This window comes from Prinia subflava, chromosome 1 (genome assembly GCF_021018805.1).
Source record: "Prinia subflava isolate CZ2003 ecotype Zambia chromosome 1, Cam_Psub_1.2, whole genome shotgun sequence".
NCBI classification, from domain to species: Eukaryota; Metazoa; Chordata; class Aves; order Passeriformes; family Cisticolidae; genus Prinia; species Prinia subflava.
The window spans coordinates 152687748-152712195 of NC_086247.1; the positions used below are offsets into that span (position 1 = coordinate 152687748).

At 50.6% G+C, this 24448-nt stretch overlaps 1 protein-coding gene and 1 long non-coding RNA gene across 2 annotated transcripts in view; one reads left to right on the forward strand and one right to left on the reverse strand.

The window, feature by feature from the left end:
- Window positions 1–14824, forward strand: part of PTH1R (parathyroid hormone 1 receptor) — an 81871-nt gene extending 67047 nt beyond the window's left edge. The window contains exons 8-13 of the mRNA XM_063417507.1: window positions 3423–3483; window positions 5733–5799; window positions 9613–9707; window positions 12464–12605; window positions 13075–13116; window positions 14257–14824. Coding sequence (XP_063273577.1) covers window positions 3423–3483; window positions 5733–5799; window positions 9613–9707; window positions 12464–12605; window positions 13075–13116; window positions 14257–14619 — 770 coding nt within the window. The 3' untranslated portion in view covers window positions 14620–14824. The remainder of the gene's footprint in view (window positions 1–3422; window positions 3484–5732; window positions 5800–9612; window positions 9708–12463; window positions 12606–13074; window positions 13117–14256) is intronic.
- A 6340-nt stretch (window positions 14825–21164) lies between these two features.
- Window positions 21165–23791, reverse strand: LOC134560988 (uncharacterized). Its single transcript, XR_010082841.1, has 2 exons — window positions 23393–23791; window positions 21165–23362 (listed from the first exon to the last, which is right to left on the reverse strand). It is a non-coding gene; the product is annotated as an uncharacterized LOC134560988 (long non-coding RNA).
- Window positions 23792–24448: the final 657 nt, after the last annotated feature.

Genomic DNA, 24448 nt, shown 5'->3' on the forward strand with positions numbered 1-24448 from the left:
GGGAGTCATAAAACGCAGGCATTGTTCTTCAGAGAGGCTTTTAAATCCCAGGGAATTGAGACCAGAATTCCCAGACCTAGGCAAGGTCTTTATTCCTAAACTCCCTTTCAGCAGCCGCTCCCTCACTCCGCACGCATGAAACCCATTTTTCCAGCTGCTGGGAGACACGGATATGGGAGAAGCCCTGGAGGGGGTGGGGTGGCCAGCAGATCCATCCCATTTTCCAGCTGCTGGGGAGATTCCTGACTTTACAGCACCTGCATTGTACACACTGTGTGTGTGGCTGGAAATGCACAGCGCATACAATGTGGATTCTGTACAAGTCGCTCACGGCATGGCAGGGGCAGGGCTGGAGCCGGGGCAGGACATCCATCCGTCCTTCCATGTATCCATCTACCCATCTATCCATCCATCCATCCCTCCATCCCTCCATCAATCCCTACATCCATCCATCCATCCCTACATCCATCCATCCATCCATCCATCCATCCATCCATCCATCCATCCATCATCCATCCATCCATCCATCCATCCATCCATCCATCCATCCATCCCTACATCCATCCATCCCTCCATCCATCCATCCATCCATCCATCCATCCATCCATCCATCCATCCATCATCCATCCATCCATCCATCCATCCATCCATCCATCCATCATCCATCCATCCATCCATCCATCCATCCATCATCCATCCATCCATCCCTCCATCCATCCATCCCTCCATCCATCCATCCATCCCTCCATCCATCCATCCATCCATCCATCCATCCATCCATCCATCCATCATCCATCCATCCATCCCTCCATCCATCCATCCCTCCATCCATCCATCCACCCCTCCATCCATCCATCCATCCATCCATCCATCCATCCCTCCATCCCTCCCTCCATCCCTCCATCCCTCCCTCCCTCCCTCCCTCCATCCATCCATCCACCCATCCATCCATCCATCCCTCCATCCCTCCATCCATCCATCCATCCCTCCATCCATCCATCCCTCCATCCATCAATCCATCCATCCATCCATCCATCCATCCATCCATCCATCCATCCATCCATCCATCCATTCATTCCTCATCCATCCCTCCATCCATCCATCCCTCCATCCATCATCCATCCATCCATCCATCCATCCATCCATCCATCTACATGCTGGGATTTTTAGGGATAATTGTTTTCCCCTGGGTATTTTATTGTTGCTCGGGAGCTCGAAGTCGGCACAAGATTAGTCAGAATGGGAATTGTGGATTTCCCATCTTCTCTTCTGAAGCTCAGGACAGGCAAGAGAGGAACAAATCCCTGTCAAATATATCCAAATCTCCCCAAAAAAATCCGTCCTTCAGACTCAGAGCTTCGCTGTAGTGGGAATATCCAATATTTCAGGGACAGCTTTTCAACATGGCAGTTCCTGAGTGGATACAAGCTCTAAGAGCACCAAAAACTCCAGTCCACTTAAACCTTGGATGATTTTCCAGAGCCTGCCCTGCTCTCATGGATAGGTGGATACCAGGGAGGAGGGAAGAGCTGGTGCCTGTCACCTTCCCCGAGCCCTCACTTCCCTCGCTCCAAATTCCCAGAGTGCCAGGTCAAGGATTTTCTTCCCAGTGCCAGCAGCACAGGGAATTGTGGAGCGGGACGAATTCCTCACAAATGTGGCTTTGTAGGAGCGCTGGGCCTGAGTGAGGCTCTGTGTTTAATTATTTATGCTTTCTTATATTACCTCGGCATTCCCAGCTCCCGGCCGGGATAAGGGCCCCGTTGTCCCCGGGTTTGGGACACAGCCGTCCCTGCCCCACACCCCGTGGTCAGGAAAACCTTTAAGCACCCTAATGAGACTTAAGTGCATGCTGAAAGTTAAGCCTGGGCTTATCCCCGAGCCCCAGCGAGCTTAGACTGGGAACAGCCTCTTCACAGTCCCCGCTGATAAATGTCGCCTTTATTTATTTTTTAATAATTTTTTTTCCCCACCTGAAAGGGGTCATTCTTCCCGAATTTGTGGAAGCTACTGTGGATTGGATGCTGCTTTTTAAGGGAAGCCAGTAGGGGACTCAGTTGTACAAATAACTGGACCCTAAATAAAATAAATACAAGGTTGCATTTGGATCTTGGGGAATTTTTTTTTTCCACGTTTCACAGGGAAAAGGTGATGGCCTGTGGTGCTGAAATCAGGATGGGTCATTTGGGAATGAACCTTTGGCTGGATATTTTGGAAGCGTAATCCTAAATTTTAGCGTTTCTCTGCTTCGCGCAGCAGCTCTCTCGTATTTACCAGAGCTTCCAGTCCATCCGGGGATTTTCTGGGAGAAACTGAGCCTGACTCCTGCTCTGCCTTTCCTCAATGTGAAGGAAAGGAGGAAATATCCTGGAGAAGGTGTGCTGCATAAAACCATTGGAATCATGGAATCATGGAATAGTTTGGTCTGGAAGGGATCTTGAGGATCGTCCCCTTCCACCTTCTGCCATGGCAGGGACACCTCCCACTGTCCCAGGCTGCTCCAGCCTGGCCTTGGGCACTGCCAGGGATCCAGGGACAGCCTCAGCTTCTCTGGGAATCCCAGCCCGGACCCTCCCCACCCTCCCAGCCAGGAATCCCTTCCCAATCTCCCAGCCAGCCCTGCCCTCTGGCAGTGGGAGCCATTCCCTGTGTCCTGTCCCTCCAGCCCTTGTCCCCAGTCCCTCTGCAGCTCTCCTGGAGCCCCTTCAGGCCCTGCCAGGGGCTCTGAGCTCTCCCTGGAGCCTTCTCCTCTCCAGGGGAACATTCCCAGCTCTCCCAGCCTGGCTCCAGAGCAGAGTTCTCTGCTTCCCACAGGATGAGTTGGCCAAAGCCATTTTCAGTCTCTCAGTTCCAGCACTCTCAGGCCTCGGAGATCACCGAGTCCAAGCATCCCCCAGCACTGCCAAGGCCACCCCTGACCATGTCCCCAGGTGCCACATCCACAGGGATTTGAAATCCCTGCAGGGATGGGGACTCCACCCCTGCCCTGGGATGTGTTACAGCCCCTTTTGGGGAAGGAATCTTCCCAGTATCCAACTGAGCCTCCCCTGGCCCAGCCTGAGGCCGTTCCCTCTCCTCCTGTCCCTGTTCCTGGGAGCAGAGCCCGACCCCCCCCGGCTGTCCCCTCCTGTCAGGAGCTGTGCAGAGCCACAAGGTCCCCCCTGAGCTTCCTTTTCTCCAGGCTCAGCCCTTTCCCAGCTCCCTCAGGAAATCTCCAGACTCTTCCCAACTCCTTTTCCTTCCCTGGACACCCTCAATCACCCCAAACTGAACCAGTTTGCCTCTTAGACGTGGAAGCTCAGCCTCTTCAAGTCTCAGTTATTCCTGAATAATTAAAACCCGCTCCTTCCGCCTTCCCCTAAACCGCTCTGCCTGGAATTTTGGTGCCGCACTGACCTCGTGTCGCCTGTGTTCTCTTGCAGGACTCCCTGCTGTGTTTGTCACAGTGTGGGCCAGCGTCAGAGCCACTCTGGCCGACACAGAGTAAGTCCCGCTGGCTTCCCTTCTCCCCTTTTTATCCGCAAGGTTTTGTGGGATTTACAGGTGAATCCAAAAGGAAAAAAAGGCCCTGGCAAAGCTGGAATTCTACTTTGGTGCCATCAACTTTTGGAGGAGGGTGGTGGATGGAAGGGAAGGAGGATTTTTCCTTCCATTTTGCAGGGTTCAGTGAATGGGAATACCTGCAGTTGTTATCCCTGGGGGTAAAGGGACAGGAATCCTTAAAATCCTGGAACAGCGGGAATGACTTTGGGACACAGCAGCTGCAGCACCTCCTCACCAGTCAGAGAAGTTTGATGGTGGGAGGGGTGGTAGAACTGTAACTGCTCCATGGATTTGCAATCCCAGAATGGTTTGGGTTGGAAGAGACCTTGAAGCTCATCCCACTCCAGCCCTGCTGTGGGCAGGGACACCTCCCACCATCCCAGGCTGCTCCAAGCCCATCCCCAAATCATGGAATCATGCAGAATCATGGAATCACTGGGTTGGAAGAGACCTCCACGATCATTGAGTCCAACCCAGCCCTAACCTCAACTAAACCACGGCACCAGTGCCACATCCAGGCTTTCCTTAAACACATCCAGGGATGGTGACTCCACCCCCTCTCCGGGCAGACCATTCCAGTACTTTATGACCCTTTCTCCCAAAATTCACAGGCTTGACCACCCAAGGGCTTCCACGTTTCCAGGGTCCTCCAGCAGAGGGTCCTCCGGCATTCCCAAATGGTTCTGCATGGGAAGACACTGCTTTCCCAAGGGGATTTCAGCTCCAGGCTTGGGCAAGGGGTCAGCAGAGCCACTGCAGGGTGACACGTCTGTGACACCGGCTCATCCTCGCAGGGAGCACCGGTGGCTTTCCAGCCTCCCTGAGGAGCTGACACCCTGGAAAAATGCCAGGTGGGGGTCACCTGGATCAGACAAGGAAAAGCCTGTGGCATTCCTGTCTCCAGAGCTGGGGAGAATCCCAGCAGAATAATTAACGCCGAGTCAGCTTTTCCAACGGCTGCTGGAAACTCCTGGGAGCAGGTAGAGCCTGTCCCTTCTTGGCAGGTGGAGGGTTGCATCCCAACATCCCAACAAAATCCCAATATCTGCGTCTCCAACCAGCCCTTCCAGTCCTCACTGGGATGTGGGCTGAAGGTGGACGGAGATAAAGATTTTGGGGGGTTTGGCTGGGTCACCCTGCAAGGGCAGGAGGGTGTGGACACCCAGCAGTGTCCCCACCTCCGCGGGTCAGACACCACCAGTCCCCAGGGGAAGCTGGGCACGTTTATTCCAGGGGGGAATCACAGGGAAAATTCCCACATTTTCAGGGCTAAGGCCTTGAAATCATCAATGAAACCAACATTCAAGGCGATATTTCCAACCCAGATGATCCTGGAAACTCTCAGGGGTCGTAACATGTTCCTACCAGGCATCTCCAGTCAAAAAAGATGGAATTTGGGGTCTGTAGCTGGACCAAAGCTTTTCCCAGGGAATGGTTGGGCTGGAAAAGACCTTTATAGGTCCCCCAATCCAACCCCCTGCCGTGAGCAGGGACATATCCAGGGCTGAAGAGGCCTCCAGGGAAGCTGGAGAGGGATCATTCATCAGGAACTGGAGGGACAGGGCACAGGGAATGGCTTCCCACTGCCAGAGGTCAAGGATGGATGGGATATCGGGAAAAATTCTTCCCTGTGAGGGAGGGGAGGCCCTGGCACAGGTCACCTGGAGAAGCTGTGGCTGCCTCGTCCTTGAAAATGTCCAAGGGCAGCTGGACAGGGCTTGGAGCAACTCCTCTCCCATGGCAAGGATTTGGAATTAAATCATCTCTAAGGTCCTTTCCAACCCAACACATTCCGGGATTCCGTGATCCTGCATCAGTTCAGCCTCTCCTGTGTGCATGAAACCTGGATTACTTTTCATGTAGGGATTTTTTTTTTTTTCTGGTGAGGAAGTGGAGGAGTGGGAAAGGATCTGTTCCTGCCCGGAAGGGACAAGTCTGGATGAGTGTGGAAAAACCTTCCCCCTCTGGAGAGCAGAACCATCCCAACCACAGGAATATTCTCATTTTTTAGTGGCGTAACAGCAGGACAAGGGATATCCCAAAGTCCCACTGAGTGCAGGCAGGGTTTGAACGAGATCCCTCCACCAGGCTTTGGAGGAACTCATCCTTCCAGGGGGATTTTCCCAACAAAATTCCCAAGTCGATCGCTCTTCCAGTGCTCTCCTGACAGGATGTCGGTCTCTCCTCAGGTGTTGGGACTTGAGTGCTGGCAATTTGAAGTGGATTATTCAGGTGCCCATCCTGGCAGCTATCGTGGTGAGTCTGGGATGAGGGAGGGGGTGGGGAGCACCTCGGGTCCTTGGGAAGAGCTGATCCAGGATTTCCTGCTCCAATCACCCTGTTATCCAAAATCCTGCCTTACAATAATCCCTACATATCCACTTTGAGGGGTTTATCTTTGTCCTCCCGGGAATTTTGGCAGCTGAATATGGCAGAAGGGTTTGTGAGTGACTTCAAGGAGAGAAAAATCCCACATTTTTGGGGCTAAGGCCCTGAAATCATCAGTGAACCCAACATTCAAGGTGATATTTCCAACCCAGATGATCCTGGAAACTCTCAGGGGTCATAACACGTCCTCACCAGGCATCTCCAGTGGGAAGAGGTGGAATTTGGAGTCTTTAGCTGGACTGAAGCTTTTCCCAGGCATGTTTCAGGGTCATCCCATTCTTTCTGAACTGATAAAAGCTTGGGAAGCCTGAGGTGGGACAGGAAATGAAACCATCCCAACTTTGATTGGATCATCAACCACTGAGGATGGATTATTCCAACCCTCACGAAGGAGCCAGAGGGGAAAGAAAGGATCCGATGATAGGAGCTCTCCAAAGCTGGGGAGGGCTCTGTAAGATTTAATCATCCACACCAGGTGAATTCGATTACGTCCTAATTAATTCATTAATTGCCCTCTTCCCCCTCTCTTCATTTGGCTTTCTCTGTTGCTCAGTCTCCTGATGGGATCCACCTAAAGGAGCTGGTGCATTCCCCCAAATCCCGTCTCCCTTTCCCCTCATCCCTGAGTGGAGTCGGTAGGAATCTCTCCACAGCCCAGAGGGTCTGGGACCAGGCTCCTCCTCCTGCCTCACAAACCAGGAGGCCTTGGAAGGTGCCCAATGTGGGTGAGAAGAGCACCAGACACGCAAAGAGTAGGAAATTTTCCGAGGTGGGTGCGCTCATCTGCGCCGCGAGGTGAGATTTTTGGGGTTTGTGGAGGGGCTGGATTCCATCCTTCTGCTGGAAATTCTCCACCTGGCTGCAGCAATTCCTTGGAAGAGAGGCATCACCGAGACCACGTCTTTGGAAATGGAGCAGGGGAGGCTGGAGAAGAACGTTCAGGCGGTTCAATTAAACCAGTTCCAGCAACCCCATCGCATTTCATTTAAAGGCCAATTAGCAGAGGAGAAAGAGCCCAATTGAGGCTCATCCTTGGAAAAATAAGGCTCCTCCACTTGCAAATGCAGCTGTTTATTATGCAAAAACATTCCCTGGGTTGTGTCTGTTTAATTTCTGTGGGCTCGTATTGTTCCCTTGGCTGCCTCTGCCATTCCCACATTGCTGGACCAAGTCCTGCGTGTTCTGGATGAGGTTTTGGAGGCTGAGAGGTCTAAAATCTCCCCACTTTCTGCTAATTTGGATGTGATTCCTTCATCTGGATTTCTTTTCAGATTTAGCACATTTGGGGAAATCAGAGGGGTTTCCCTCCTGGGTGTGATAAGGTCGGGCGTCTTTAATTTTGCCGAAAAATGCAGAACAAGATCCCGCTTTGGAGGCTTTAAAGCTGGAAAAGCTCCTATAGAGACATAAATCCTGCTCGGTTTTTCCCTTTCAGATGGTTTCCAAGGAATTAAAGGCCCCCAGGCTCTGTGCTTCCCTGCCTGTCGGTCTGTCCGTTCCTCCCTCATAATTCCTGTGCCAGTCAGGAAATTTCAGCCAAGTGGAACTCAGGGAATGGGGTTGCAGGGATGTAAAATTCCCACAGACCCCATGAAAGCAGGGAAAGGGACATGGGAGAGAATTTTCACCCATATCCCAGTGATGGAAAGGGCATGGCCCAACTTTCCCTGCTCTTTTTGTGGAGAGCAGCTCCAAATGAGCTTCCACCTCCTCAGAGGAGACGGAATCCAACACAGGAGACAAAGCCATGGCAAAGCAGGCCCTGCTGGTCCAGCAGCTCAGGGAATTCCTGGTTTTTCCAGGAAGGATAACTGACCGTGGGAACAACTCTTCAGTGGTCGTGGTGGGATCTCTGTCATGGAAATGCTGGAGCACGGATCTGCTCTGGCTCCGACCAAAACGAATCCAAGGAGGTCTCCTGGACTGTCCAGCTGGAGGCTCACAATGCTCCCTAAAACCCCAAACCTGTGTGTGGTAACTGGGTGAAGGCTCCAGAGGAATCCATGGGCGTTATCCAGCCACATGGATCAACAGGAGGTTCTGCCTGTACCCTCTCCATAATCCCACAGATGGGTTTGGCCGGGCCAGCAGCTGGTGGAATCCAGGGAAACCAAGCTCTGAAGAGCTCCATGGAGATGGGAATCTCCCCGGTGCCAGCCCACCTCTCCTCTCCATTGAATTTTCCTTGGTGCATTCGTGCAGGACGAGATTGGAATCATGGAGTCGTGAGGGTTGGAAACGTTCTCCCAGATCAAGTCCTGCTGGAGTTCTTGTCTCCTTCCTGCTCCAAGGTCAGGGTGAATAAAACTCAGGAGACGTTGTTGTTGAAGTCTCACTCTGAAATTTGTGATCCTTGTCTATTGCAAACTCACCACACGTGAGCTGTCTCTGACAAGTCACTAAAGTGAGCTGTGATGGCGCCTACTCAAGGCTGTTTAAGCCACAGTCATCCAATAAACAGTTGACATCTGTATTATTTATACTTCTAATCCAATTGTGATCACCCGAAACCTGCAGTGTGGACCTCTTTCACCCAATAACAGAAAACCACCCAGATTTGTGAAGAAGAAGAAGGAAGAAGGTGCAAAAAGACAATTAGTCCACGCCCAAAGTTCTCCATCTTGGCTCCCGTACATCACCATACACCAAAATCCCAAATCTGAGTTTTTCACCCTGTGAGATCGCACAATACCATCCAAACCACATCCCCATGATCCCAGTACTGTCACTCCTTTTTGGAAGCCTGTTCTAAGGTCTCAGTTCAAACACAGTGCTTCTCTGGAGTTCTGTCAGCACAGAGAGTCCAAAATTCTCAGCATCTGGAGTTCCCACAAAGTCCAACCATTCCCCAGCCGTGGTCACCACAAACCCCTGTCCCCAAGTGCCACACCCACACGGGATTCCACCGCTTCCCGGGATGGGGATTCCACCTCTTCCCGGGATGGGGGTTCCTCTTCTTCCCGGGACAGCCTGTCCCAAGGTGCTCAGGCACCACTGGGATTACCTCGAGCAGCTGGCCACGAGTTGGGCTCACAGATGTGTCTCTGTGAAAGGCAGGAGATGACATTCCCGGACTGTCCTTGTCTGCTCCACCCCAAACACTTCCCAGAAGAAGCTCGGCGGTAGAAATACGGGAGGAATCCACAGTTTCATTGCCCTCCTGCCCTCTTGAGCTGTCATCTCCAGCTGGGTCCACTCTGTGTCTTCACCGTGGAGCATTTGGCTTGTTCCTCTTTCCCGCTTCCTCTTTCTTGTTTCCTGCTTCCTCTTTCTTGTTTCCTGTTTCCTGTTTCCTGTTTCTTGTTTCCTGCTTCCTGTTTTTTTCCTCCTTCCTCTTTTCTCTTCCCTTTTGCAGGTGGAAATGTGGGGAGACATCCTACGGGTGCTCCTGGTATCCCGAGGGGATCTTAATCCCGGCTGGGCTGTGAAAGACAAATAAACCCTCATTTTGGCCTTCTCCAGGTGCCTGCCGGGCTGCCTGGCTCAGATGATTCCACATGAGATGTCCACACCTTGTGAGCCATTCCATGCTCCCTGAAGGTTAAAAACCCTGGAATCACCCCTGGAATGCTCGTCCCTTCCCAGTCCCAGCCCCTGCCTCACCAACCGAGCAGCTCCACCATTCCCATGGATTTCCTAACTGCTCTCATTTCTCTGTTGTTTGTCTCCTTTTCCCTGCAGGTAAATTTTATTCTCTTTATCAATATTATCAGAGTCCTCGCCACCAAGCTCCGGGAGACAAACGCAGGGAGGTGCGACTCGAGACAACAGTACAGGTGAGTGTTGCTGGGGAAGATGAAACAGGAGAGCCCTGTAAATGTGATTGTTGGCAAAAGATTTTGAGGATATTAAACCTATGAGTGAAGTAGAAATGAAGGCGAGCTTTGAGATGTAGGATACCGAGCTGAGAGTTACTGAACAACGGGAAAACAATGGTTTGGCCGGCTGAAGGAGAATCCCTCTGGATTGAACAATACCCTTGGCAAATAAAGGGATTCCAAGGTCCAAAGGTCGGGGGGACCCTGCCAATGTGGTTGGGAAGAGGAAAAAATATCTAGAAAGCAGCTTTTAGGGTTTAAAATGTAACACAGTATGGTAGTGTGGGACTTCCAATAGGCTGTGTGTAGATTCTACAGGATTTGTGTCATTTACTGGTTGGATGTCATAAATTAGCATTTTCAGCACAGAAAAAGAGATATAATGTGTTGTGACCAGAACTTAGGGGTCTCTCAAGAACGCTTTCAGTTGGGACTGGGAACTTTGGGTTTGCTCTTCTCATCCACGACCCAAGATCGCTGTAATTCCATCTGTGCAATAAAGCAGCAGTTTTATTATTTTGGGAGTCCCACACCTCTCGTCCAGGCCCTTACAGATGTCACCTGCCCTGTCCCCGTTCCGGGATGGGACAAAGCCAAGGTTCACCCCTGGCTGTGGGGAAAGCCCAGGGTGACACGGGTGCCACCTGAAATAACGGGGAAAGTTTGTTGTCTTCCAAATGTGGTGATGCAGAATGACCCAGAGCAATTTAAAACTCTCCTAAACCTTTCAGTTCCAGCCTGATGGGGGTTAGGGAGGAGTTCCAGCTCTTCAGGCAGTTTTTGGACCAAAAGTGCAAAAGTAATAAGTTATTTGTGCTGTTGAAGGCGGTAAAACTCGACACTGTTTATTTGCCTATTTTTATTTCCCTCCTGTGCTTTGCTAAGCTTGGCCTATTTGTTAAACTTTCCCTTGAGCGGGTGTTTCAGCTGGACTTGGCTGAACTGAAAAAAAAAATATTCCAATTTCATTTTGTTTTTCGTTTGGTTTTCCTTTGTACCGCCAGCTCGTCTCCCTTGATAATTCAGGTTATTTGTAGTCAAAAACTGGATGGAAAACTCGGATTGCTGGGACACCACAGCTGCTTGAGAGCTCCCAAGGCTTCTCGGGATCTCCTGGACTGCCCAACGGGACCCTTGGGAAGCGGGGAGGGCGCAGGGATTTGGGATGCAAACCCCGAGCTCCCTGCTCCCACCTCCCTCCCCAAACACACATCCGAGGCAGGAGGGAGATTTGGCAGGAGAGCACCTCCCAGTTTCCCTCGCTGCCCTGTCAGGGCTCTGATTTATCCATTTATTTACTTCTCCCGGCCGAAGCTTTGCCATTAATTATGGTTTGGATGGGGCCCGCTCCTTTTGGAGTGTTAAATCCCCTCGGTGGTTTGCAGGCGCTGGACAGAGGCGGTGCCGGGGCTTTCTGGGAGCCCTTCCCGGCCCCTGCCGCGCTCGGGGGCTTGCTGGAACTCTTGGCACGAGGTTTAATCCCTCAATTAGTGTCACTTCCAGGCAAAGCTGGTTCCCTCCGGAGCCAGCCCAGCCAAATACTCCGGGTTGTGGTGCCTCCTTGGAGTCCCCAGCACTGATGCTGCGCTCAGGCAGAGCTGCTTCCTGAGAAAAGGAGCTTTTCCAAGTGATGCCAAATCCCAAAGCACCTCCCAGGAGTGCTCACCTCGTCTCTGTCCTCCTCCCCTGGGTACCTGGAGTAATTCCACTCCCAATTCCCTTCCCTCTCCTCCAGATCTGCTCATTGCACAGGCGCCGCTGCTCCAGGGTGCATTTTCCTGTCTTGCCTCAGTGGAGGGGCTGAGGTCGGAAAAGACCTCTGGAAGTGAATTCTCCACCTCCTGCCCCAGCAGTGCCAGCCACTGTGGGCTGTGCAGGAGCACGTGAAGATGGAGAACCATCCCTAAGGGATAAGGGGATTTGGAGCCTGAGGGCTGGAATTGCATCGCAAATTCCTTGGGAGGGCTGAGCTGGAGCAGAGACTGGGCAGAGCTGGAGAATAAAGCAGAGATTTATTCAAAGCCCTTGAAGGACACACCTTGGGCAGCACAAGAGCCTGGCCAGGCCTGCACCCAAGGGGGGCCCAAAATGGGCCCAAAATGGACAAACGCTGCCCAGGCCTCCCCCTTGGATCAGTTTGGGTCCATTGGCACTTTGGGGTGGGATTGTCCAATGCCAGCTGCAGGTGATGCAGTCCCATCCTTCTTGTTTTCTCCTGCAGCCACCGCTGGTTGTGCTCTGGGGCCTGAGAACTTGTGCCAGCTGTCCTTGGTGTGCAGCAGGAGAAGGATTTGTTTTGTGTGGCTGCTGTGTGCAGAGAGCTGAGTGAGCCTGAGTGTGAGCTCAGAGCTGCACCCTGGGCAGTGCAGGGGCTGCAATACAGGGAAGGGAAAACTGAAGGCATCACTTTCATTCCTTTCCACCTTCCATCCATGATCCTGACCCAAACCCGGAGCTGGTCTGAGGCTGGAAAAGGCATCTCAGTGTTGTCACCTCCAGCATCACACAAGGACACGTGGAGGGTCGGACTGGCACACACTGGAGCACGGAGCAGCAGCTTGGAATTCCCTCTGGAATTCCACAGCACCTGTGCAAACATCCCACATCCAAGGGGACAAGGAGAAAACCACAAGCAGCTCATGCCACCAAACCTGGCTGGGTTGGTGATGTTTATCCACGCTCTAATTCCTGCTGTATCCCTATGTTTTTTCCAGGAAGCTGCTGAAATCTACCCTCGTCCTCATGCCTCTGTTCGGCGTTCACTATATTGTTTTCATGGCTATGCCATACACAGACGTGTCAGGGATTCTTTGGCAAGTTCAAATGCACTATGAAATGCTGTTCAACTCTTTCCAGGTATGGGAACTCCGGGAAACCACGGGAATTTCAGCGGGGAGAGGAGGGAGGTGTGGGTGCAAGGCTGCCTCTGGAAGCAGGGCTGGGTTTCCAGTGCGCTGGAATTCACCCATGAGGAGGATTTGGAAATATTTTCCCCTCGAATCTGTTTTCTGTTTGCAAAATGCAACGAGGAAAGGGGCAGGGCATCCAGCAAAAAAAAAAAGTTCTTCCCAATGCACCCCAGGGTCCCGTTGGCCTCTTGTCCCCCAGGACACTCGGCTGCCTCAGGAATTCCCATCCCAAGGGAATTTTCTGTTTCCCTCTCCTGCCCCACCAAACAACCCCGCATTTCTCACACGCATTTTTGAGGTTTTGAGCTTCCCCCAGTCTCAGAGAAGCCTGGGGGGGTTCTCTTTTCTGGGTTGCAGGAAAGAGACCCAAATTTCCCCACATTCCCACTGATTTGTTGTTTTTTCCCTCCTTCCAGGGATTTTTTGTTGCCATCATATACTGTTTTTGCAATGGAGAGGTGAGTCACGAACGTCTTCCTTCCCTCCTTTCTCGGGTTAATTCCATGCCCAGGTGGATGCACATCAGCACATCCTCATTTTTCGACAACAAACAACCTTATTCTGCAGCCCAAGGTCTCTCAGTCCACATAAAAAATTCAAATTCTCTTTTTTTTTTCCCGGTGGAAAACCCCCAGGTCAATGTGGCACCGATAAAGGAGCTACTGGAAGCAGCTAATGGAGGAAAAATAAAGTGGCATTTTTAATTTCCTAGCACAAGTGCTGCTTAGTGCTGCTTCATTTCAAATTAAGAAGAAAAATGGATTGATAGAGTCACTAATCAACAAAAAAAAAAAAAAATCTGGATTTTTCCAGGTTCTTTTGACTTTTTTATCTATTTCCAGAATAATACACTTTAATTTCCTCATTTCCATTCATTCCCTCTATTGCTGCTAATTAAGGAAGTGGATGGTCAGCGGCAGCACCCCAGGGAAAAACTTCCACAGACTGGGATAAAATGAAATTCGTGAATTTTAAGGGGAATTTATGACCCAAATTTATGGATTTTAAGGGGAATTTATAACCTAAATATATGGATTTTAAGGGGAATTTATGACCCAAATTTATGGATTTTAAGGGGAATTTATAACCTAAATTTATGGATTTTAAGGGGAAATAAAACTACAAAATCACTGTTGATGTTCTGCAGATCAAACGAGGATAAGATCTAAAGGGAATTGATCTCATCCTAATTTTAGCAACCTACTTTAGACCCAGTCTAATTTCTGGGGAAATTTCTATGGATTCAGGTGCCTCTCGAGGCGGTTTTCCCACTTGATTTTCATGGAACATTGACACAATTCCGTCCTGGATGTGCTGCTCTCCATCCCTTACCCCTTGGGCTGAGCTATCCCACCTTTCCAGCCATTCAAGCTTCCCAGTGTCCAACATTCCATTTGGAAAGGGCAGCTTTAATTGGACTTATCGTCCTTTCCAACTTCACGGAATTACAGAATCTCCCGAGTTGGAAGGGACCCACAAACACCATGAAATTCCAAGACCTCGCAGCGTTTCCCGCCCATCCTGTCTATGGACACCACACTTTCCTGGCATTTTTCGTCTCCCACTCACGGTTTGTTGGGTTTCTTTTTCCCCCGAAGGTCCAAGCAGAAATAAAGAAGTCATGGAGCAGGTGGACTTTAGCCCTTGACTTCAAGAGGAAAGCCCGGAGTGGGAGCACGACCTACAGTTACGGACCAATGGTTTCCCACACCAGCATCACCAACGTGGCCACGCGAGGGGCGCTGGCCCTCCACCTCAACACCAGACTCATCCCGGGGACCCTCAACGGCCACCGGAATTTGCCGGGTTATGTCAAAAACGGCTCCATCTCGGAGAATTCCATGCCGTCCTCCGGCCCGGAGCAGTACAACAAGGACGAGGAGTACCTGAACGGCTCCGGGCTTTACGACGGAGACAGGCCCACGGCCCTGGTGGAGGAGGAGAGAGAGACAGTGATGTGAAGAGGGGAGGAGGGGAAAAGGAAAAAAATAATAATAATTCAGCCAAAGGATGATAAGAAAATGGTTCCCGGAGAGCATTTTAGTGGGAAAAGACCGTCGGGCCACGTGGCGGATTCCAAGGGGGTTTCCATGCAGTTTCTCTGTTCTGTGGAATGAGAGGTTAAGTTATTTGGGGAAAAAAAAACAAAAAACAAAAAAACAAAAAGCGAGCCACCAGCGTGGCCAGCGGGTGATCCCGCCCACGAATTCCATGATCCACGCGATATCCTGGTGAAACCAGAGCCGGGATATCACTCCAGACCTGCTCCAGGACACCAGAGATCCTGGGAGCTCGCCGGGGAGGGCTGCAGAGCCCCGCGTGGCCCTTGGATCCCCCGGAGAGTGCGGGTGGCCGAGGAGGACGGGAGCGTCCCCCAGGAAAGCCAGGGGCGTGCAGGGAGGGCGCGGTGCCATCGTCCCGGGAGGGGACAGGCCACCCCGGGAGGGGGCAGCGGCTTGGGTTTGGTTTGTTCTCTGTCTGCGGCTCTGCCTGGTGACACACACAGGGATGGGAACGGCCCTGAGACCTGCTGGTCAAAGGTCGCCTTGGGTTCGACCATTCCCGTGTTCTCCTTCCCTTGGGAATCCTTGGGAAAATGCTCCTCTGGGGTGGGGAGGGCTAACAGCTCGTGGATATGGGCAGGGCTCGTCCTCTCCTCTCCCTGAGTCCAGGGAACCAGCACGGTTTTAGGGTTGGGCGTGGTTATTGGGACGTGCAACATTCCCGTTCTTCCAGAGGGGGTGGTGGAGAGGGAACCACCAAGGGCACGGAATTGGCGCATCCCAGAGGGGCGTTGGGGGCTGGAATCAGTTCCCAGGTGGGTAACCCAGCCCTCCCTCTCTGTGGGTGCTCCTGGAAAGCGGCTTCAGTCCCTCCTTAAAACTGGGAATTGCTGCTCACTCTGCCCTCCCAGTGTCCTGTTCCACAGGGCTGTGGAATTTGGGAATGGGTTGGGTTGGAAGGGGCCTCAAAAGTCTCCTCGTTCCACCTCTGCCATGGCAGGGACACCTCCCACCATCCCACCATCCCAGCCTGGCCTTGGACACTTCCAGGGATGGAACATCCACAGCTTCTCTGGACAATTAATCCAAACCTTAATGAGGAGAAGGACTCCACCGGCAGCAACCAGCAGCTCTCATGAGGGCTAATTCAGGACTGATCTCCCCAAACCCTGCGGGAAGTCAGGAAGAGCAGGTGGGATCCAGGCTTTGTGTCCCACGTCTTTATCAACCTCTCAGATTGAGAGGACAACCTGACCACAGCCCCGTGGGATCCAGGGAAAAACCTCCTCCCTTTGCTATGCCTGAGGTTTGGATTCAGACCTGCTGGGGGATGTGGTGGCTCTGGGGTTCTGACAGGAGCTGGGGCTCCTCTCCATCCCATGCAGGTCACAGAATCCCAGAATCCCTGGGGTTGGAAAAGACCTCCAAGGTCATCAAGTCCGAGCTGGGCCTGATCCCCACCAGAGCACTGAGTGCCACATCCAGGAATTCCTTGGACACCTCCAGGGATGGGCACTCCAAACCTCCCTGGGTAGTCCCTTCCAAGGCCTGAGCACCCATTCCATGGGGAAATTCCTGCTGGTGTCCAACCTGAGCCTCCCCTGGCCATTTCCTCCTGTCCTGAAAAGAAATCTTTGACGGCCAATATTTATTTGTGATGTTCTTTTCTCATTTCGCCTCATCAAAAGAGGTCAAACCTCACCGTAACCATTTCCCACCAAATAAGAGTTATCAAAATATCAACTTTTCAAAAATTAATCCGTTTTCCTGCTCTCTTCTTCTGCCCCTCCTGATTTTCTGGCTCCAAGACATTTCTGAGTTATCATTTCAGTGCTGGAACAAAGCAGAAATACCAAAAAACCCCAACCCGTGACTCACTCTTTGCTTGTGTTTATTACTCAAGACTGAGAACATTTGACAGTTCCTCAGAAATTCAAGGAATCGGCAAAAGCCATAAATTTATTTATAAACAAACATAACCACACCCCTCCTAAAATGCAGCTCTCACTGAAATGAATTCAACACTGGATTATTTACAATTACAACAAATCAAACCTGTTGTTAAATGCAGATAAAAATTACAGGCACTAGGGTTGTGCCGGGGGAAGAAACATATTTTTTTTAAATCCTTGGAATTGCAAATCATAACCAGATTTTCCGTTCTTGGATGTTTCTGTGCATGAGCAACATCCATGCAAAAATTGGGATAATGCTGACACCACTAAGGCCCAGCAGGATCTGTTTGTCTCAGTGTGTTCCCACCATTCCTGGGCCAATCCCAAACTCTCGATCTGGTGTATGGATCAGGATCTGTTCTCTGGAGATCCAGGGTCATCCCTCCTGGGTTTTAGTGGGGAAGAATCAGAGCTGGGATGTCTGGAAGGAGAGAAGAAGCCCTAGTTCCGGGTTGGGATTTGCCCTGGAAGGACAAACGGAATGATCCTGCTGGAGCTTGGCCAGAGCCTTTGGATTCAGAGCAGGCTCCTATTTCCTCCCTCTGTCACCAGGAGCTGAGGACATTTCCCAAGGAGTTTGTCCCCACCCAAAGGTCTGAGTCCACCGGGGATGACAGTTCCTCTCCTGTGGGATTTTCCTCTGGAAACACAGCCCCAAAGGCCACAGGAAACAGAAAACTTGGAGGGGAGGGGTTCCTTTGTTCAGGATCCATCCACAAATCCTGCAGGAATGACGGGGCTGGTGCCCACCCTGGTCCAGATCCAACACGGGGCTGTGGAGCAAAGGGAGCAGATGGGAGCTGGGGAGCACCAAACGTAGCATGGGATTGTTCTCATGGGATCATTGCCATGGGATTGATGTCATGGGATCATTGCCATGGGATTGTTGTCACGGAATCATTACCATGGGATTGTTGTCATGGGATCATTACCATGGGATTGTTGTCATGGGATCATTACCATGGGATTGGTGCCATGGGATCATTACCATGGAATTGTCATCATGGAATCATTACCATGCAATTGATGCCATGGAATCATTACCATGGGATTGTGGTCATGGAATCATTACCATGGGATTGATGTCATGGGATCATTGCCATGGGATTGTTCTCATGGGATCATTGCCATGGGATTGATGTCATGGGATCATTGCCATGGGATTGTTCTCATGGGATCATTGCCATGGGATTGTTGTCATGGGATCATTACCATGGGATTGATGCCATGGGATCATTACCATGGGATTGGTGCCATGGGATCATTACCATGGAATTGTCATCATGGAATCATTACCATGCAATTGATGCCATGGAATCATTACCATGGGATTGATGCCGTGGAATTGTTGTCATGAAATCATTACCATGGAATTGCCATCATGGAGTCATTACAATGGGATTGTTGTCATGGAATTGTTGTCATGGGATCATTACCATGGGATCATCATCACAGAATCATTACCATGGGATTGATGCCATGGAATTGTTGTCATGGAATCATTACCATGGAATTGTCATCACGGAATCATTACCATGGGATTGTTGTCATGGAATTATTGTCATGGAGTCGTTATCACGGACCCATCCCAGAATGAGCTGGGTTGGAGAGGACCTTGGAGCCCAGCTCATTCCATGGGCAGGACACCTTCCACTATCCCGGCCCTGTCCACCTTGGAAAAAGGGGGAAGAAACTTTCCCAAGGTCACTTCAAGGAGAAGGCAAAGAACCAGAGGAGCTGTTCCCTGCTTTTTTACCCAGTTTTTCCCTCCTCCTTCTGTCAGATCTGTGCCCATTTTCCTCTCATCCTAGTAAACATCTGGAAATGCTCCGGAGCTCTGTGGAGCCTCCCTCCTCCAAGCCTGGCTGTACTGCAGTATCCCAGCTGGCTGGCTCACACGGAATCTCCTGGAATCTTTTGGGTCCATGGCCTCTTCTCCAGAGCCACGTGTTGGGCTTGGACAGGGAATCTCACCCCTGGCAGGTTCCTCCGTTGTTCCTCTTCTGTTCCCATCCGCAGCAGCAGAGTTCTTCCTGTGATTCCTTGCTCCATGATCCCGCTCTTTTCCGGGATTTAACAGCTGTTTAATCTTCCTTTTATTTCTTTGGGGTGACTTTTGGCAGCCGTTTTGCCTTTCCTGCTTCTCCTGGGTGAGTGCAGGCAATTGTTTTTCTGCCTCCTCCATTCTCCTTGGTCCGGGTTCAGATGAGATCATGTCTTGTCCTGCCCCTCATCATTCCTCAGCTCCGCTCCTTGTCTTGTTCTGGAGCCAAAGGAGTTGGCAAAGATCTCCCAAAATCTAATTTTTCGTCCAGGGGTTGGCTTTGTTTATCTGTTTATGGGCAATCATCTGGAGGTCAGGGAACGTCCACAGCGCTGGGAACGATTTTCTGCTTTTCAGACCATGAAAATCCACAGAGAGGGAAGATCTCCAAAGCCTTCATTCCTCTCGGTTGAATCGACAAACTCAGTGGCTGAAAGGGTTTTTAATTCCAGGTTCTGATGTTGCGAAAAGTTAAGAAACCTCATTTATAGGTTGAGTTCTCTTTCTCACACGTCCCCCTTGGTGATTCCAAATGCTCCTTGATGTTTCCAGGTCCTCCTTGGTGTTCCCAGTGTTTCCAGGTCCTCCTTGGTGTTCCCAGTGTTTCCAGGTCCTCCTCGGTGTTCCCAGGTCCTCCTTGGTGTTTCCATGTCCTCCTTGGTGATTTCAGGTTCTCCTCAGTGCTTTCATGTCCTCCTTGATGTATCCATGTCCTCCTTGGTGTTCCCATGTTCTCCTTGCTGTTCCCAGGTCCTCCTCAGTGTTCCCAAGTCCTCCTTGGGGTTCCCAGGTCCTCCTTGGTGTTCCCAAGTCTTTGTCGGTGTTTCCAGGTCCTCTTTGGTGTTTCCATGTTCTCCTCGGTGTTTCCATGTCTTCCTTGGTATATCCATGTCCTCCTTGGTGAGTCCATGTGTTCCTTGGTGATTCCATGTTCTCCTTGGTGTTTCCATGTCCTTCTTGATGATTCCATGTCCTCCTCAGTGTTCCCAGGTCTTCTTCGGTGTTCCCAGGTCCTCCTCAGTGTTTCCGTGTCCTCCTTGGTGATTCCATGTCTCCTCAGTGTTTTCAGATCCTCCTTGATGTTTCCATGTCCTCCCTTGTGTTCCCAGGTCCTTCTAGGTGTTCCCAGGTCCTCCTTGGTGTTTCCATGTTCTCCTTGATGATTCCATGTTCTCCTCAGTGTTCCCAAGTCCTCCTTGGTGATTCCATGTCCTCGTCAGTGTTTCCAAGGTCTCCTTGGTGTTTCCATGTTCTCCTTGATCATTCCATGTTCTCCTCAGTGTCCCCAGGTCCTCCTTGGCCATGTAAATCTCAGAGACATCAAACAAACATTCCTGAGACATAAATCCTTTGGGTGTGCTTCAGCCAGTGGTTAACTCCAAACTCCTTTGCTGTCGAGGCCTTTAGTGGTCCTTGATAAATCTCCCAATCCTGGTTTTCCTTCCTCGGTGCTGACAGGAATCCTCACAGGCTGCTCTTTGCTCTGTAGGAGGTCTGCGGTGGATTGGAGCCGGGATTTTCTTCTGGGACTCTTTTCCCACACTTCAATTCTTTCTTCTAAACTGTCCCTCCAAAACAGCCCCAAAAGCTTATTTAAATAACTAATTCAGTATTTAATTTCCCCTTTTAACTGGGTGCAAATTTGCCTGGAGGGGAGGGTTTATGGTTCAAAGCCAATCTCAGCTGGCGGTTCCCAAACCAGTCCAGAGCTTTGGGGTGGGAATGTGATTTCCTTGGATCACCTGGGTCTCACCACACCTGGGGCAGAGTTCGGGTATCCCGAGGTCCCAAATAGTTCTAAACCTTGGTGGATTTATGGGAAAAGGGCACAGAGAGCAGGGAAAACACCCGTCGTGTTTGTGCCCCACTCCAGGAGGATTTCAAACAATAAAATAGAAATCTTAAGCTATTTTTGTTTATTTTCTGGGGTCCTGCTGAGTGCTCTGCTGGGCTCTGGACAGCGTCTGGAATTCTGGCTCCTCCCAGTTCCTGTGCTGGATAAAACCTCTCCAATGAGTGGGCAGAGAGGTTCTGAGCTGGGCTCCAGGGCAGGACAGCTGGCAGCAGCTCGATGTGGATTTGATATTCCTTGGCACGAGGCAGGAGGGAACTGGGGTAACTCAGAGCTAGTGAAAAGGGAGGACAGCTCTGGAGCTAAAGCCCAGCTCAGGACTCGTGTCCAATCTGCAGAACGGATTTCAAATCCAGCTTCCAGCTGCAGCTCCAGAAATGCTCTGCTGAGAGTTACAGACCAGGCTCGGTGTTGGGATTAAATCCAAGGACACCCGGTGATCAGCTGGACACAAAACAATCCCATCTTTCCTTTCCTTTCCTTTCCTCTTTCCTTTCCTTTCCTTTCCTTTCCTTTCCTTTCCTTTCCTTTCCTTTCCTTTCCTTTCCTTTCCTTTCCTTTCCTTTCCTTTCCTTTCCTTTCCTTTCCTTCCTTTCCTTTCCTTTCCTTTCCTTTCCTTTCCTTTCCTTTCCTTTCCTTTCCTTTCCTTTCCTTTCCTTTCCTTTCCTTTCCTTTCCTTTCCTTTCCTTTCCTTTCCTTTCCTTTCCTTTCCTTTCCTTTCCTTTCCTTTCCTTTCCTTTCCTTTCCTTTCCTTTCCTTTCCTTTCCTTTCCTTTCCTTTCCTGTGAACTCACATCTCCCAAGTTTTCCCACTGTTTTCCCTGTTTCCAGTAGCCCCAGAGCACACAAAGTTCCCGATAATGCCGACATTTTGCCAGGATTTGGGAGTCAAGGGGAGGAAAGATGATCCCGGGGGAGCATTAAAGCAACACGAACTCAAGTTCCTCTGAAGCCTTTCCACGGAGCAGGGAAGGGTTTCCAGCCCAGCATTCCACCCTCCAAGTGAACTCCTGTTTTCCTCAAGGATCTGGACTCAGTGTTCCAGAGTTCCCAGGAATCTTCCCACCCCGTCCAGGGATTTGGGATTAGAGCCGATACAACATTGAATATTCCTCTTTAATGTGAGCTTCCCTTTTTAAATTTGAGCTTCATTTTATTTTTTTAATTTCAGCTTCATTTCATTAATTTGAGTTTAATTTCACCTTCTGTCCTGCCCCTGTGGTTTCTGCTCTGGGTCGGTGCTTTCCAATTGGAGTCCGGGTGATCCAGCTGGTCTTTCCCAACCCAGCAATTCCCTGATTCTCCAATAGTTCTCCTTTGGGAACACGTGTCCCCTGAGCTGCCTTTGCATCACAAAATCTGCCCCCCACAGAGGCATTTCCAGGCATTTTCCAGGCATTTCCAGGCATTTCCAGGTGTTTCCAGGGCTGGAAATCAGCTGAGGGATTGGCAGGGGCCAGGAATAGATGGAAAAGTCCTGGAAAACTCACCCGGTTAATCAGGAGTAATTAATGAAGTAAATAAATCGGACTTCTTCCCAGGCAGACAGCCTGGCCAGCGCGATCTGACAGAGCTAAATTAGGGCCTAATTAGGATTTTTCCTAATTGGAGGAATATTAAGAGAGCAGAAGGGGGAATGTGGGGTGTGACAAAGTCAGTGACAGCTCCCTCTTCCTTTTCATCCTCACTGCCACCTTTCCTTCTTCTTTTTCACTGGAAAAAGGTAAATTAGCACAAACTCAGCTCGGGAACATGGAATTCCCACCCGTTTCTCCTGGGTCCCACGGATCATCTTCTCCCCTCGACTGGAGCAATGGTTTTCCTGACTCGTTAACTAAATAATTCAGTGGAGTTGGAATTCAATGGAATTTAATTATTTCCTCGGGCTGAGGTTAATGATTCTGGGCTAATGATGGAGTGTGCAAAACCACAGTTTGGGATGAAATCCCGGTGCCAGGAAAAATCAATTCCGAGGCATCTGTTGATTTCCATGGAGTGGGTTTTACCCATAAATTCTGAGGAGGAAAAGGGGAACAATTCAAATTAAATTCCCTGTTCCCAAAACCTTAATCAGCACTGGGATTTTGGGGTGATTTTATCCTTTAGATGCAGAATCCATCAGGATCCCTGACACCAGAGACAGGAGGAGGGCTGAGGAGCACCTTCCTCTCCAAAAATTCTTCATTTTCTCTGGCTTCAACTTCCCCTTGTTGGAGTCTTAGGGTGTGGGAGACCCTTGGCTGGAAAAACATGGAATTAAAATGTTTGGGATGGAGGGATCAGAGTGTGCCTGGTTTCCAAAATGCCCAGGGTTGCATCCTCTGAAACAGGGATACAAAATCCGCTGGGGAGGAAGCCTTAAGCCCAGCTTAACTGAGGGGCGGCCCAAGCAGTCAGGCTCAGGTGCCTGAAGAGGAGACCACACTGTGAGAAGCAGCACAGATTTAAAGCAGAGCTTTATGAGACATAGGCCAGCCTAAATGCAGACCTGAGCTCTGCTTGCCAGGCCAATCCTCTACCCCCTTCTCTACCTAAACGAATTCTTCCTCCCTGGGAGCTGCAGGGAAGGAGGGGTCAGAGAATCCGGGATGGTTCAGGTTGGAAAAGAGCTTAAAACCCGCCTGGTTCCAGTTCCAGGACAGGGAACCAACGTGGCCTCGGGCAGGAATGCATTTGTTGTTGGAGGTGGGATGTTTGGAAGGCCAGCTTGGATGGAGCAGGAGGGACAGGAGTGCTGGGTGGTGGTGGGACAAGAGGAAGGACAGGCACAGCCGGGCCCATCCCACATTCCAAACCCCTCGGGATCCAGGAGGAGGCAAAGCTTCCCCTCGGGATCCAGGAGGAGGCAAAGCTTCCCCTCGGGATCCAGGAGGAGGCAAACCTGCCCCTGACCCCCTCGGCTCCATCTCAGCAGCCTCAGGGCGAGCCAGCCCTGGCGGGCACCACAAGCCGTGGGGTCTGGGCTTTGGGAAAAGGGGTTTTTCCCAGGATATTGGCTCCTTGTCCCACTCGGAGCAGGAGGCAGAGGAGCAGCGGGGTTTTCTCCTCTCTTCCCTCAGTTTTTCCACTGAGGTGAGTTTCAAGACCTTGTTCCCCTCCAGGAGAGGGACAAACCCCCCAAAACCCCCAGGACGGGGGGGTGATCCAGGGATTGCCGTGTGTGTGTCTCCGGGCAGGAATCTGGTTCACATTCCTCCACCTCTGCTGCCTGCACGGACCAGAGTAACAAGCGAGGAAAGGCAAAGTACAGGTGTGTGTAAAAGGGAATTCCAATAAAACAGAAACCTCCACTGATTCTCATGGAATCCTGCTCCTGTGTCTGTTCCTGTCCTCAGAACCTCCGAAGTCCTGTTGGGAATGCTCAGATGGATGTGGGTTGGTGATTCCTCTGGGCTCATGGGATCCTCCAGGAAAGATGGGAGCGAGTTCCTCTGGAAATCCTTCAGGAAAATCTCCCACTGGGTGGCTTCAAAACCTCCTCAGGCTTGTGATTTTCCCTGGGAACAGTCCTGGTCAGGTCCCATCCACGCTTCCAGCAGTGTCGGATCACACCTTTTTGTGACTCAGAGATAACAGCTAAAAAAACGTTTTGAAAACTTTTTTTCTATTTTTAGTCTTACATAAAAAGTAAAAAAATACAAATATTATAATTCACACCATTACAATCAAAAACTGAACTATTTCCTGATTACAATCCATTACAAGCATTTCTTAACTTGTCAACCTTTACCACACAATGCTGTTAATACCTTAAAACCAATATCTAAAATCACCCCTCATAAGTCCCACTACAATACATCCTCTACAGTTCTATTTTTCTAAAATATCTGATCTTATTTACAAAACCATACTTTGAGGCTTACTTCCAGTTCCATTTCTCTCTCAACTGCATCCATCCTATTCTATAGCATTTCAAAATCAGCGTTTCTGATCTCAA